The sequence below is a fragment of the Cebus imitator genome, unplaced genomic scaffold, assembly GCF_001604975.1.
Source record: "Cebus imitator isolate Cc_AM_T3 unplaced genomic scaffold, Cebus_imitator-1.0 Scaffold4, whole genome shotgun sequence".
NCBI classification, from domain to species: Eukaryota; Metazoa; Chordata; class Mammalia; order Primates; family Cebidae; genus Cebus; species Cebus imitator.
The window spans coordinates 5,865,639-5,882,313 of NW_016107319.1; the positions used below are offsets into that span (position 1 = coordinate 5,865,639).

The following is a 16,675-nucleotide window of genomic DNA, read 5'->3' on the forward strand; positions in this document are numbered from 1 at the left end:
CGGGGCGCCGACAAAGCAGCCGCGCGGGGCAAAGCAGCCGTGCAGGGCAAAGCAGCGGCGCTGGCCGAAACAGCCGCGCTGGCGACCGTGGAGCACCTCTGCCCGCGAGTTTCCTAGTCTGTGGGCAATAAAAACGCGGCGTCCACTCACCCTCTGCGCTTTCACTGGGAGCTGCAATCCTGAGCTGTTCCTAAACGGCCATCTTGGATCAACCCCCAAGTAAGCACCTTTTCAAACACTGTTTCTATCTTTTCAAGAAATACTGTTCTGAACTTAGTTCTTCATCTTATTTAGGACTATGCTCTGGCAGATTTAATTTCAAAATTTAAGTCAAATTTAAAATCTTTGTAACATACATACAATATCCTATTTTATTCTCAAAGGTAAACATGAAATGGACACACAGAAATGGTTCATCTTTCATATTCTCTTTATAAATTGGTATTTGTTACAGTTCATACTGAGGTGAATGAGATCTTGGCACTCAAGAATAAGGCAACAGTATGAAATTAAGACATTCAAAATATTCGATTAAAGGATGACAAATAAATATATCTTATTGCTCAAAATAAGTAATACCTTATAAAATAACATCAAGAAGAGAAAAGATATTTTAATGAGCCCCTGTAAGAAACTGATGGATCAAGCGTATAGAAATTAGTAAGGAGTGAAAAGATTTCAATAACTAAATTAAAAAGCCTGATATAAGAGAATCTTGCACCCAATAAATAGAAATACCTTTGAAATATATTTTTAAAGCACAAAACCAACACTTTTAAAAACAAATAAATATAAAATATTTAAAAGGGAGTATACAGAAACTATATATTCTTTCTGAAGTCATATGGAACACAAGGATTCACAACAATTCTCAAAATTTTATTACACAGATAAAGTTCTATAACCACTATGCAAGTAATTTAGAAATTAACAGTAAAAGATGGAGAAAGCCAATATATTTGGGAAAAAAACTCCCAAATAATCTATGTGTTAAGAAGGCAATAATGAGAGAAACTATGAAATTGTTAGAACTAAACGACTATCAGAATATATATATATATCAAGATGTTTGATAATCAGTCAAATGGCACATAGGGATAAGTTTATAGTTTTAAATGCATTTATTAAAAGACAAGCAGACATTGCGGCACTGCCAGGTCCAGGCTTGTTTAAATTTGTGCTTTCTATTTCTTTAGTCTTAAAAGTGGATAACAACATATACCAATTCATCTAAAACTTCTCTGTGATAATTTCAAGCTTCTCAACTTTTAACTGTTTATTGAGATTATGTGATGGTCTCACTATTGAAGTCAATAAAATATGATTCTTAATTTTTGAAAAACTTCTCTGCCTTTAGTATTTTTAAATTAAATTATAATAGGGTAAAAGCATTATAAATCAATGTTCTATTTTTTCTTGACATAAGAAGTCATTTAATATTTTGAAGTATACTAGTTTATTCATTGTTTACTTATCTGCTAGATAATTATGTATTGTCATTACTACAATTTCTGAAACATGCCATTAGAAATCAAGGTTGTCTGAGGTTCCAGGTATTAGGGAGTTTCTTCTTATGCTTATTTATCTTCATATTTTCTGAAATAAAAATAAAAAACATAACATCTAGAAACAACATATTAATTCATAAAGATGAAATTATTTTTACAACAATATCTTAATCATATTACTTCCTTATTGTATCCTCTTTGACATCACCCACCCTTTTTATATAGAAAAGATTACTCTATATTGGTGGAAGATAAGATTCTTAAGATGTAGTAGACAATGCCAATTTTAATACTCTCATGGTGTTAAAATGATCAAAAGCAGATTTCCACCTGTGAGATTCCAGGGAAATCTTTATAGTCAGACAATCATTACAGCCAACAAAACGTTGTAGGTAATGTATAAATTGTTTAAAACATTTATTTTATTTTATTTTTATAGCTTAAAATAAAAAAAAAGATTTAGGGTAATTTAAAGTGAAAACACAATAATATTTAATAATAATATATAAAAGAAAGCTGGAGATTAAATATAAAATGAGGAGTGTGAATATAAGAATATATGGGTACTATATGTCATATGAAATGAATTTTGAATTTCTTGTTAGTCAAAGGGGAAAACCCACACAAAACCAAAGGAATCATGATAGTTTTTTGAGAAATAATAATATATTTTCCTAGCATCAAATTCTATAAGAGAATTGTCACATATATTTTTCCATAAAAGGGAAGCGTAAAACTTTAAATAACAATTTTGAAGAAAATGCAAAAATGTTATAGAGTATTAATATATCATCCTTTAATAAAAGCCAAAGGTATGACCTTAAGTAATAATTCAGTTAAAGCATTAAAAAAAAAAAAACACAACTGTTATTTTAGGTTCGGGGGTACATGTGTAGGTTTGTTAAATAGGTAAATTTGTGTCATGGTGGTTTGGTGTACAGCTTATTTTGCTACTTGGGTACTAAGCATAGTACCCAATAGTTATTTTTCCTGATCTTTTCCCTCCTTCTACCATCCTCCCTCACATAAGCCCCAGTGTCTGTTGTTCCCCTCTATGTGTCCATGCATTCTCATCATTTAGCTCCTACTTATAAGTGAGAACATGCAGTATTTGATTTTCTGTTCCTGTGTTAGTTTGCTAACAATAATGGCCTCTAGCTGCATCCATGTGCCTGCAAAGGACATGTTCCCATTCTTTTTTATGGCTGTGCAGTATTCCATGGTGTATGTGTACCACGTTTTTCTTATCCAGTCTATCATCGATGGGTGTTTAGATTGATTCCATGTCTTTGCTTTGTGAATAGTGCTGTGATAAACTTGTGTATACATGTGTCTTTATAGTAGAACAATTTCTATTCCTTCATGTATATACCCAGTAATGGGTTTATTGGGTCAAATGATAGTTCTGTTTTTAGTTGTTTGAGGAATTACCACACTGCCTTCCATGATGGTTGAACTAATTTACACTCCTGCCAGGATTGTATAAGTGTTCTTTTTTCTCTGCAACCTCTCCAGCATCTTTTTTCAATTAATTAATTAATTAATTAATTTTGAGATGAAGTTCCACTCTTGTTGCCCAGGCTGGAGTGCAGTGGCGCCATCTCAGCTCATCGCAACCTTAACCTCCCAGGTTGAAGCACGTCTCCAGCCTCAGCCTCCCCAGTAGCTGGGATTACAGGCACGCACCACCATGCCTGGCTAAATTTTGTATTTTTTAAAAAATGGATACGGGTTTTCACCATGTTGGCCAGGCTGGTCTCAAACTCCTCACCTGAGGTGATCCACCCACCTCAGCCCTCGGCCTCCCAACATGCTGGGATTACGGGTGTGATCCACCTCACCTGGTCCTATTTTTTGACTTTTTTTTTTTTGAGATGGAGTCTTGCTCTGTTGCCCAGGCTGGAGTGCAGTGGTGTGATCTCAGCTCACTGCAACCTCTGCCTCCTGGATTCAAGCAATTCTCCTGCCTCAGCCTCCTGAGTAGCTGGGATTGTAGACGTGCACCACCATGCCCAACTAATTTTTGTATTTTTAGTACTGACAGGGTTTCACCATGTTGGCCAGGCTGGTCTTGAACTCCTAACTTGTGAGAGCCAAATCAAGAACACATCCCATTCACAATTGCCACAAAAGAATAAAATACCTATGGATATAGCTAACCAGGGAGATGAAAGATCTGTACAATGAAAACTACAAAACACTGCTCAAAGAAATCAGAGCTGACACAAACAAATGGAAAAACTTCCATGCATATGTATAAGAAGAATCAATATTGTTAAAATGGCCATAGTGTCCAAAGCAATTTATAGATTCAGTGCTATTTCTGTCAAACTACCAATGACATCCTTAACAGAACTAGAAAAAAGTTGATATAAACATATAGACAATATCAGACATTTATTAACTTTTCTTATACTTACCACTTTGTTATTGAAGGATTAATATTTTAAAATATGATGTAGTCTCTTAAGAAATATTCTAATCCTTATTATGTCATTATTTCCAAAGAATGATTTTGATACATTTTAAAGAAGCTTTAGAAACATGAAACTCCTAATAATAGATATCCTGTTAAAAATTTTAAAAATAATGTAAATATAATCACATTTGACATATTATTAAATTGTTAATTGTTATTGATTTCTATTTTGTGTGGTATGAAGTATAAAAAGGAAAAAAGCCACCATTATGACATCAAAATGTGACTGTTTATGTCCATTTTTACTTAATATGCCATGAATTTACAAAGATGAGGTTAAAATATCACATCTGGTAAAAAAAAATGTATAATAGAAGAATCCCATTTTAATGGCATCAAAAAAGAGAATGGTATGGATCAATTTATTTCTGCATTCTATCTGCAGCTATGTATTCTGATGGTGTAAATTTTTGCTCAAAGATTCACAACAGTTACATTTTCATTATTCCAGGCACTTATTTGTCTTATTTGACACATTTTCTTTGTTGGATTCTGCCTTGCCTGATAGCCAATAGCTTACACTTACTGAGTTCACATTATGTTCTAGGCATGGTTCCAAAGCGTGTAGTACAATATGCAAGGTAGAAAAAGCAGAAAGAGGGCAAGTCATGAATGATGGGAAGTTGTGTATGTCCATCTCTCATTCAATTGACAAAGGATTAAAGCAAGCATGTCTTTCATAATGTAGACACCAAGGGTAGAGGTGTCAAAGGTGGAAGAAACATTAAGGATCATTTAAACTCTTTGAAACTTTTATAGATGAAGAAAGCTCAAAGGAGTGTTAGAGCTTGCCCAATATCATATACGTACTCCCTAGTTCACCAGGACTGAAACCTAGGTGCTTTGACCTTGAATTCTTTGTTTCTTCTACTCCACTAAGGGGATAAGTCAATTATCAATAATATTGTATCTGAAAATGATGCAAAATTTTAAGAATGACTAAAATCCAAGCAATGCTAAAATTTTCTTCATCTGGACAGTGGTCTGAAATAAAAATCCTGATACATTTAAATTAAATAATAGAGGGATTTTATTTTTGAAATATTCTACATAATTTTGAATTTTAGACTAAAATAGTGAATTTTATTATAATTTTCAAAACACTTTCTTACTCTTCTTTGAATTGCACAACTTGGAACAGTAAGGAAAATAGTTTATATAGGCTGAATTTTTCTTGCCATGATAAATAACTTGGGGCTTTAATAGATGATTTCTTAATTTATAAATGTTTTTTACAACATATAGTTCTATCATAAGATAAATTCTGCTTAATAACCATATTTTATAGCCTCTTATGTCACCACTCATTTTTAAATAGTATTTTATAAGTTTATGAAACATTGTATGTTACTAAAGTTACATTTCAAAATCTTACTTTTTCATATTGCTTTTTTCCAGAAAGTGATGAATGTATACCCACATGTTGGAAAAGAGAAGGTTTATACCGAATACGTATTTGCTTCTTTCGTTTTAAACAGTTTCTCTGGGGAAAAAGAGAAACAACAATCTTCTGTAAAAACCCAGATACTGCTTTGTATTGCGTTTACTGATGGTAGAATTTTTATATATTAGTTTTCGCTAGAGCTCTATTTTCATATTTAAAAATTTAAACAAAATATTGAATTCTTACCTTTTTCTTCACAAGAATAGAGTAAAGGAGTTGGGATAAAAATGGTTTTGGTTCCAACATATATTTTCATGAACTCTGTCTTAGAACCAGGTTAGTGTTGTACTAACTATATTTCCTCTCTTTTTTTTAATTACAATAACTAAAATAAAATGCTTGGTATTTTTCAATCCATATCTGTCAGACTACAGTATTCTTTCACTTCCCATATTCATTGACTGAGTTCTCTATTGAATTACAGCTCCTCAATTTCTTCTTAAATAGTAAAAAATATGCTATTAAAACAAAGAACCAATTTATAGTCAATGAAAAAGAATCTGGATAATTTTCTCAAAAATAAAAGTGAGATGGATGACCTATGGCACCGCTCCTATTAATAACAAACATTTGAAGGCTGGGCATGGTGACTCATGCCTGTAATCCCAGCACTTTGGGAGGTTGAGGTGGGAGGATTGCTTGAACTCAGGAGTTTGAGACCAGCTTGGGCAATATAGTGAGAACCCATCTCTAAACACAAACAAAAACAAAAATAAAACAAACAATAGAAACTCCACAAACAATTGAAATAATTGTGATCACTGAGAATTATTTTATATATTTTTATAGCTAGAAGATTCAGAAAAATCTAAAATTTATTTATATAGTAATTTTTAATAGCAGTTTTATTAAATGCATTTCTACCCAGTACTAACACATAGGAAAATATTGAGTTTCTCTTTTAACTGTAAAGTAATTTAATGGCCTAGAGTTAATTTAATTTGAAACTAAATTAGCATCAGATAAAATTGGTTGAGGAGTTACAGTTTAGCAAATAAGATAATGGCTTTGCAAACACACTCTTAAGACAACCTGCTGATAAAGCTGAATTTATTTCATATTGCTGTAAGGGCAATCACTACTTTTATGGAGTCTGGATACTACCTGTTCAAGTCTTTTTCCCTTTTTAAAATTGGGCTGTTTATCTGTGGTTGGGTTTTGAAAGTTCAATGCATGTACTGAATACATGTCCTTTGTTGGATATGGAATTTACAAATATTTTCTTCTAGTCCATGGTGTCTTATTGTTCTCTTAATAGTACCTTTTGCAACACAAAAATTTGTACTTTTGATGAGATCCAATTTATCCATTTTTAAAAATGGATCATGCTTTTAGTGTCATTTAAAAAAAATTTCACCCAGCCCTAGATCCTGAACATTTTTCTATATTTTCTTCCAAGAGTTTTATATTTTTGTGTTTAGATAGATGATTTATTTTGAAATATGTTTGTATAAAGTGTGAGGTTTAGGTTGAAGTAAGGTTGAGAGATAGGGCACTAATTGATCCAGTAAACATTTGTGAAAAGATTATTTTTTCTCCACTGAATTTCGTATACTTCTTTGCAAAATATCAGTTGGCTATATTTTGTGGGCCTATTTCTGGACTGCTCTGCTCCATGGACCTTTGTGTTTATCCTTTTGCCAATCAATAAAGGCTTGTCTTGATTACTGTAGCCTTATAGTAAGCTTTAAAAATGAATAATGTGATTTTCCCAACTTTATTCTGCTTTTTAAAAATTATTTTAGTTGATCTACTTCCTTTGTCTTTTCTTAAAAATTCTGGAATCAGCTTTGGTAGAATATCTACCAAAGAATTCCCGCTGAGGTTTTGATTAAAACTGTGTTAAATCCATAGACCAATTTGGGTTACATTCATACCTTTACTAAGTTGAGCTTCCCAATCTATGATTATGGTATGTTTCTTTGTTCCTTTCAATATTTGCATTTTGAGGTGTTCAGCATATAATGTACGTATTTTGTTAAATTTATACACAGAGATATATAAATATTTTATATAATATTTTTTAAATATTGTAAATAATTTTTAAATGTTGGTGGCTGGGAGTGGTGGCTCATGTCTGTAATCCCAGCACTTTGGGAGGCTGAGGCAGGCAGGTCACAAGGTTGAGAGACCAAGACCACCCTGGCCAACATAGTGAACCCCCATCTCTACTAAAAATACAAAAATTAGCTGGGTGTGGTGGCACACACCTGTAGTCCTAGCTACTTGGAAGGCTGAGGCAGGAGAATCGCTTGAACTGGGGAGGCAGAGGTTGCAGTGAGCCAAGATTGCACCACTGCACTCCAGCCTGGTGACAGAGGGAGACTCTGTCTCAAAAAGAAAAATGTTGGTGAGATGGTTTGTCTCTGTGTCCCCACCCAAATTTCATGTCAAATTGTAATTCCCACATTTCAGAGGAGAGAGCTTGTGGGAGGAAATTGGATCATGGGGGTGAATTTCCCCCATGCTGTTCTCATTATAGTGAGTGAGTTCTCCTGAGATATAATGGTTTTATGTGTGTCAGTTCCCTGCTGGCTTTCTCTCTCCTGCTGCCATGTAAGACATGCCTTACTTCCCCTTCACTTTCTGCCATGACTGTAAGTTTCCTGAGGCCTCCCAGCTATGCAGAACTGTGAGTCAATTAAGCCTCTTTTCTTTACAAATTACCCAATCTCTTTATAGCAGTGTGAAAATGGATTGATACATTTGGTTTTCAACTTTTCATTGCTATTTTGCTGAAAAATGATGGATTTTTATAGACCTTGTATCTTGCAACTTTGTTCAAACTCATTTATCAGTTCTAGGATGTGTGTGTGTGTGTATTCTTTGTGATTTTCTACATAGACAATCATTGCATTTGCTTCTCAATTCATGTGCCTTTATTTTTCCCTTTATTGCACTGATTTGAATTTCCAGTAAAATATTGAATAGGAGTGGTGAGGACAGACTTGGTTACTTTTTTTCTTAATCTTAGAGTGAAAGCATCCAGGTTTCAACAATGAAGCATGAAGTTGGCTATGGGATTTCTCTAGATGCTCCTTAACATGTCAGTAAGTTTCTTTCTGTTCCTAATTGGCTGGGAGTTTTTATTATAAACGAATTGTGAATTTTGTCAAATGATTTTTCTACATCAGTTGATATTAACATGTGGCTTTTCTTCTTTAGAATCTTAGATTGGTGGGTTACACTGTATGATTTTCAAACATTAAACCAGTTTTGTATTCATAGAATAAATACCAATTAATATGGTCTATTTTTCTTTTCACATACTGGTGGATTCAATTTACTATTACTTGGAAGATTTTTCTATCTATATACTTGGAGGTATTTGTTCTTGGTTTTCTTTTTTGCTCTGTTTTTATCTGGTTTTCATGTCAGGGTAATGCTGGCCTCATGAAAAGAATTGGGATGTACCCTTTCTTCTTCTATTTTGGAGAACATATTACATACAATTGGTATTATTTCTTCTCCATTTAGTAGAATGTACCATTAAACCCTTTGGATGTGGAAATTTCTTTTTCAGGATTTAAAAATAATAATTCAATTTCTTTAGTAGATATAGGACTATTCAGGTTGCCTATTTTATCTTGGATGAGTTTTGATAGTTTGCAATTTTTGATGGATTTTATTTTTATTAATTAATTTATTTTGAGACAGAGTCTCGTTCTATTGCCAGGCCGGAGTGCAGTGGTGTGATCTTGGCTCACTGCAACCTCTGTTTCTTGGGTTCAAGCATTTCTCCTGCCTCAGCCTCCTGAGTAGATGGGACAACAGGTGTGCACCACCACACCCAGCTAATTTTTTTTAAATTTTTAGTAGAGATGAGGTTTCACCGTTTTGGCCAGGATGGTCTTGATCTTTTGACCTCGTGATCTGCCTGCCTCAGCTTCCCAAAGTGCTGGAATTACAGGCATAAGCCACCACTCCCTGCCGATGGATTTCATTTTTAAGTTGCTCATTTTACATGCATGAAAGTGCTTGTAGTATTCCCTTATTATCCTTTTAGTATCTGTGGAGTATGTTGTGGCTCTCCCACTTTGTTTCTAATATTGATAAGCTGTATTTTTTGTCACTCTTATTAGACACTTAGCAGTTTTCTTGCTCTTTAAAAAAAAATCACCTTTTGGTTTTATTGGTTTTCTCGTTTGTTTTTATGCTTTTAGTTTTGCTGTTTTCTTTTATTATTATTTTCTTCCTTCTCTTTCTTGGCCTTTTATTTTGTCATTCTTTTTCTAGTTTGTTAACATAGAAGTTGAGATTATGAATGTGAGATCTTTCTTCTCTTCTAAGATACAGATTTAAGTCTATAAGCTTTCTCTCTAACCAGGGCTTTAGCTGCATTCCAAAAATGTTGAAACATTGTATAGAGTTAATTTCCTTTGAAACTCATTTCTTCACGTAGGGCTTATTGAGAAGTGTGTTGTTTCATTACCAAGTGCTTGAGATTTTTCAGTTGTCTTTATGTTGTTGATTTTCTAATTTGATTCTATTGTGGCATAAGAACATACATTTAAAAAATTATTTCAATATAAATTTGTTAAGCTTTGTTTTATGATCCAAGATGTGGCTATTTTGGTGAATGTTGTATCTGTTTTTTTTAAGAGAATGTATTTTCTACTGTTATTGGATGTAGTGGTTTTTAAATGTCAATAAAATCCAGTTGGCAGATGGTGTACAGTTCTTTTATCTTCTTGCTGGTTTTCTGCCTGTCAGTTCTGTTGATTACTGAGAGAAAGGATGGTTGAAATCTCCAACTGTAATTGTAGATCAATTGATTTTTTCTTTTAGTTCTGTCAGTTTTCACTTCATGTATTTCAAGACTCTGTTTCTCTTGGTAATTTCGCCCTTTATTATATATAATATCTTTCTTGATCCCTAGACTGGTTTATCTTTTTTTTTGCTTTTAAGTCTATTCTGATATTAATATAGCTACTACAAATTGGGCATCATGGCTCAAGCCTGTAATCCCAATACTTTTGGAGGCTGAGGTGGGCAGATGGCTTGAGCCTGGGAGTTTGAGACGAGCCTGGGAGTTTGAGACCAGCCTGGGCAACATGGCAGATGCCCGTCTCTACATAGAATACAAAAATTAGCTGGGTTTAATGAGATGTACCTATAGCTCCAGTTACTGGGGAGGCTGAAGTGGGAGGATCACCTGAGCCCAGGGAAGTGTTGAGTCTGTAGTGACCTTTGATTGTGCTACTGCAATCCAGCCTCACATACAGAATGAGACTGTAATTAAATAAATAAATAAACAAAATATAGCTACTACTGCAAATTTCCTTTGATTTGTGTTTGTATGGTATATATTTTTTTCATCTACAAGTTTTAACGTATTTACGATATTTGAACTGAGTATTGACTTCAGTAGTTGCATTACTAAAAAAATCTACTCTCATGAACTCTTAATGGTGTGTTTTCATCATTTATATTTAATATAAGTATTGGCATATTTGAATTTATGTCTACATTTTTTTTTCTATTTTTTTACTCTGTTTTTGTCCCTCTGTTTCTACTTTTCACTGCATTTTTGTGGTCTCTCATTATTTCATTTAATAGATGGAAAGATCAAAATTTGGGATATTAGAAATTTTAAAATTTGATGCATTTATCAGATTTGGTTTGGTAGACAAATTTTAGGTAATTACATCAGATAGATAATATTTCTTCTAAAAGATTTGGTATTCTTAAAATAAATAAATACTCACAAAATCTTCTCCTGTGTCACACAGCTTCACCTGAAAAATGTCATCCAAGAGCCAATCTATGGGTTTATCTTTGTAGAACATTAAAAAAAAACGTACAAAGTGAGTTAAATCCTCAGATCTAAAGAGCTTTCCTATGGGGAAAAAAATTAGATATAATTAATTCATATACAGTTGTTTATTTCTTTAACATGGGAAAAAAGCAAAAGTTATTAAAATTTATATATGTCCCATTCCTTAGAAATAAAGATTAAAGCACTACTGAAGTTGGACAATGATAAAATTAAACACTCTATCTACTTAAGTATCAAGGATTACCACTTATGAAAGAGAATATAAGCAGGTTTAGAATGGTCAATACTTTTAGGAAATCAATTGTGATAACTAATGAGGATCGATTATCTAAATCAAGTGAAAGATAAGTGCATAGAATGAAATATGTAGGCACTGTAATGTTTTACTTAATTTTGTACAAACTGTATTTTTTACCTGATTTTTTTAGCACTTTATCAATCTACTACATTTTTCATTTTTAGTACAGTACTGTACTTAATTTTATTAAATTACTATTTCAATATTTAGCATTATTTTAACAGGATGTTACTTTTCTTTTATATTTGTGATTCTTAAAGATTTACTATATAATTTAAAGTATTAGTCCATTAAGTCTAATATTTTTTTTCTAAGTTACTACACCTTTAATTTTAAAATGAAGTTGAAGGGATAATATTCAGGTATATAGTCACTTCAAAGTAAATAATGTAAAATACATCTAATGATTTGATAAGTATGAAAGTAGGATGTAAGCATGCTTCATTCTTCACTAGGACTTGAGTTTATATGGGTCACTTAATAAAATGTGTAAATGTATTTTAATTTTTGGCACTGATTTATATAGTAACCAAAGCAAGAAATTTAATGATGAAAATGGCTGATTCAATTCCTAACCTGCTGTCACCATGCTATAAAATTCTAGTTGGCAAGCTCATATTTTTAGCAAATAATGAATAACTGAATTGCTATTATTATAACTGAAAGCAAAACTTTTGTTAAGTTTAAGCTTGAACAAGATTTGGCATCCCACAAATAGTGGTCCTTGTTCAATGTGATCTTGTGATTAGAATGTAAGAATTCTCTATGTATCTCCTACTTGACTTTGCTGAGAAAGATAAATTTTTTTGAGAATTTTAAATTCTCAGAGTAATCCATAACCAAGATTTTTTCCTCTTCAAGCTTTTCATTGGGTATTATTGTTAACTATAATTTTCCTTCTTATTTTAATCAAGGCTGAAGAAAAACCTTTGGGCTATTAAAATTTTACAGAAAACATGAAAAACAAAAGTCATCAAGTGAGTATATGAAAAACAGATAGACCTCACTAGCAATCCCAGAAATGCTTTACTCAGAATGGCAAATGTATACAGTACATATAATAATAGATAAAACCAAATGTTGTCAAGCACATGGGAAGCATGAACTTTTATGCACTGCTTGTGAGAGCATAAACCATACAGCCAATCTGTAAAGCCACTGGCAGTACTTAGAGCTATGTGAATTTTTAGTGGTCCACTCCAGGTGACATATATGTCATTTCACTTTTTTGTGGTAGCAAAAAATTGGAAGCAATTAAAGTCTGCCACGCAGGAAATAGTCAAATGTGAGTGATAAGTGATAAGTCATCACTTCTTTCAAAGTCTTTTGGTGACTGATCACTGTGCATCCATTATTTAGTTCACTTGTAGACAGCAAAAAGTGTGGTTATCTTGCCTTACCTTCTGGTGATAAACAAAAGTAGGTAATTAAGGAAGGATTTAACAAAAGTAAGTAATTAAAGGAAGGAACTGGCTGACAGATGAAAGCGGAGAAAGTGAATGCTGGAAGTGAATTTTTAAAAGCAGGTTACAGTTTTATATGCATTATCTCTCAGTTATGGGCAAAATAGGTAGTCCTCAGTTTGCAGAATTCCAAATGTGTAACTTTCAGTGACCGTCATTATGCAGTACTTATGCAGCAGTAAAAAACCAATAAACTAAATGAACATAAAACAACATGCAGATAACTTAGAAATCAAGTTTTAAGGACAAAAAAGTAAGGAATAGGAATATACAAATATGAGAAACACCAAATATTTTACATGGATACTGTATATATGTGTGTTTTGAACATATGAGAGTGAACAATATATTGAAGAGTGGCAGGAAGTTGGTACAGGAATCGGGAATGAAAGGAAAGAATAAATAAGGAAGAGCTCCTGCATGAATCAATAATGTCATGCACCATAAAAATCTTGATCCAACAAAGTAGATCTACTGCTTACCTATGAATCCAAGCATTGAAAACTCAATAAAAAACCAATCATTTGAACTCATATTATGTACAAAATCTGTTATTTTTGTAAAGTACATCTGTTTAGCTATGATATCGTCTTCTAGCTGAAAAAAAACCAAAAAGACATTAGAACCTTCGATGCTTCCATTAAGCAAGCTATATTAGCTTGAAAATAAAAAATATAATAGAATACACTGAAGAAAATGTTTTTTATAAAGTAACAATTTTATTTCAATTTCAATTAATTGAGGGTATTTACAGTTAGTTGATTTCCCTTTTTTTTTTGAGACAGGGTATCACGCTGTTACCCAGGCTGGAGTGCGGTGGTGTGACTGCAGACATGTGCCACCATGTCTGGCAAATTTTTATGTTATTGGTAGGGATGGGGTTTCGCCTTGCTACCCAGGCTGGTTTCAAACTCCTGGGCAACATAGTGGACTCAAATGATCCTCCTGCGTGGCTTCCCAACTTCTGGGCTCAAGTGAGCCTCCCACCTTGACCTCCCAAAGTGCCAAGATTACAGGCATGAGATACCACACCCTGCCCCATGTTTGATTCTTAGATTAACCAGACAAGAGATTATCTGTTTCTTTCCTAAATACTAAACATTCAATCTAGATCCCTCTTTGAAATAGCCTCCTTATCCAAATGCACTTTCATCCTCACAAATACTTCAGTTTCTAGTTTAAGACTGTCTTGGTCCCTTTGAGCTGTTATAACAAAATACCATAAACTGGGTACTTTATAAACAACAAACATTTATATTTCACAGTCCTGGAGCCTGGGAAGGCCAAGAACAAGGTGCTAGCAGGTGTGTGTCTGCTGAGGGCCTATTCCTGATAGATGATGGCTTCCACTGTGTCTTCACACAGTTAAAGGGGCTAGCTAGCTCTCTGAGGTCTCTTTTATAAGGGCACTAATCCCATTCATGAGGGTCTGCCTGAATAATCTAATTGCCTCCCACAGGCTCCACCTCCAAATACTATCACCTTGGGGATGAGAGTTTTAACATATTGATTTTGGGAGAGAGGCCAGGAGCCTTAGCTTATGCCTGTAGTCCCAGCACTTTGGAAGGCTGAGGCAGGCAGATCGCTTGAGTGATCTGTGATCATGCCACTGCACTGTAACCTGGATGACAGAGCAAGACATTGTCTCAAAAAAAAAAAAAAAAAAAAAAAAAAAAAAAAAAAAAAAAAAAAAAAACCCAAAAAACAAAACAAAACAAAAAAATTTGGGGAGGCTCTGGGAGGGATGCAACCATTCAGACCATAGCTAAGACGAACTAGCTTAATGCTTGTGATGAAAGGTGCCATGTTCTATCTCCAGATATTGTGGCTGACAAACTGGTTCCCAGCAAAGAGAAGACAAAAAGAAACTGGGCACTCTCATCCACAACTCCACCTAGCTGGTTAGAATAATGGTGTAAGCCTAAAAATATCCTCCACAAGAGAGAGGGGGCAATGGAAATCAGATTTCTTTTTTTATTATATATATATTATGCATAATCTATGGACTAAGAGGGCCTCATAAGTAATTAAGAAAAATGTGGCAGTCCTCAGGCACATTATGAGGACACAGAATAGAGCTGTGGTGTCTCAAATTGAAAAGAGTACATTGGCTGGATCTTGTGGTTCCAGGATATTTCCCCTAACTGGGAATCAAAAGAGACCTTTTTATATTCCAGTAAAAGAGAAGACCTTGCTTTAGGCCTTTTCTAATTTTCTCTCTAATCTACAACTCTCTTTTGCAAATTCTTCTCACAAGTACATGTTGTCTATGTAGTGAATTCAAATTGCTATTGCTATTTAGAAACATAATGTTATTATTTAACAATGTGCAGGGATTTAGAGGGTACAAACTACATATAATTGATTCACTTTTACAAATACAGTGAGGCACTGAGAACTGCGTTACTCATAAAGCATGAGTAAATGTAGGGTAGCAATGATAAGTGTATATAATGCCTGACAAATGCTCAAAATGCATTTGCTTAATCTAATAAAATTGTAAGCCAAGAAATAAATGTAGGCACTATAATTTTTTTTTGAGATTTTCTTTTCAGTTTGATTCAAGTAATTATAATTTTCCCTATAACAGTGAACTCAGCAAGAATATTCATATATAATCAATTTTAAACTTCCTTTGGCATTTTAATACAGCAAGTATTTTCTATTTTCTGAGTATAATGTAAGGTGGAGGAACACAATGAAGAAATGAAATTACAGGAGGGAAGGAGAAAATAATATTTTCAATTTAAATTATTTTTATCTGTAGATATAATTGATGTATACTATATATAGATGTACATATATATACACATGCATACATACATGCACACCCATACACACCCCAATTTCCTACCTGTAAATAATACTTGGCCTTTGGTTGAGCATACAGCATCAAAATGCAAAAATCCAATACTTGTTTGATTCGCCAACTAAAGGTAAGCAGTAAGATCTGTTAAAATTTGTCATTATTATTTAATTTTTATTTATAAGCATACTTTAGTAATCAAAAACTCTTTTGCAGTTTACTAACAGAGTACTAGTTACATTAAGTAAAATTGAATATGCTTATACTAAAAAGTTTTCCATCTTTATTCAATCGACAGTGTTGGCCATTGCTAAACTAGAATAAACATAACCCATTTGTTACATTTTGTTCTAGATAAGTTTTGATCTAGATAGTAGTGTTAATATTCTTTCTGATTTTAGGTTTTGTTCAAATGAAAGTATAAAGAAACTTTATTCTTTTTTTTCAGTGTCTCTCCTAACAGCTTACTGATTCTATCATCCAAGAGTTTTCTCCATAATTCTTAAGGTTAACTATCTGCTACAGAGTGTAAATATTTCTTTTTGGGGGTCTTTAAACCATTTCCCCTAAGTCTTATCCCTTGGTTTACTTGGAAGGGAAAGGTTGCTTTTTCTGTTTTTATTTTGAAAGTTGTCTCCACAAGCCTCTGGAACTCCTCATGGTCCTCTTGAAGAAACCCAGTGTAACTGCCTTCACAAGCTGACTTTATGTTTGGCCTCTGATGAAATACGTGAGCACACATTGCCTTAACTCTCCCAATCCTAGGGAATGGAGTAATTATACGAATTGCTACTCTCCAGCTGATTTTTTTGAGGCCAAATTTGAGGCAATTTGAACTCTACGGAGTGAAATATTTTGAATAACAACTGAAGAGAATTAAAGAGAGAATTATAGAAAA

At 33.3% G+C, this 16,675-nt stretch overlaps 1 protein-coding gene across 2 annotated transcripts in view; it reads right to left on the bottom strand.

Annotated features, from left to right (window-relative positions):
- Window positions 1-412: 412 nt before the first annotated feature.
- The window catches only part of MGAT4D (MGAT4 family member D), a 53,283-nt gene continuing 37,020 nt past the window's right edge, over window positions 413-16,675 (bottom strand). The window contains exons 7-11 of one of the 2 annotated variants that reach the window (XM_017534251.2): window positions 15,826-15,901; window positions 13,454-13,568; window positions 11,140-11,270; window positions 5,363-5,470; window positions 413-1,596 (exon numbers count right to left, since the gene is read on the bottom strand). In XM_017534251.2, the coding sequence (XP_017389740.1) occupies window positions 1,588-1,596; window positions 5,363-5,470; window positions 11,140-11,270; window positions 13,454-13,568; window positions 15,826-15,901 (439 nt within the window). In that variant the 3' untranslated portion in view covers window positions 413-1,587. Of the gene's footprint in view, window positions 1,597-5,328; window positions 5,471-11,139; window positions 11,271-13,453; window positions 13,569-15,825; window positions 15,902-16,675 lie in introns of those variants that run through there. The other variant, XM_037740769.1, reaches the window with a different exon arrangement.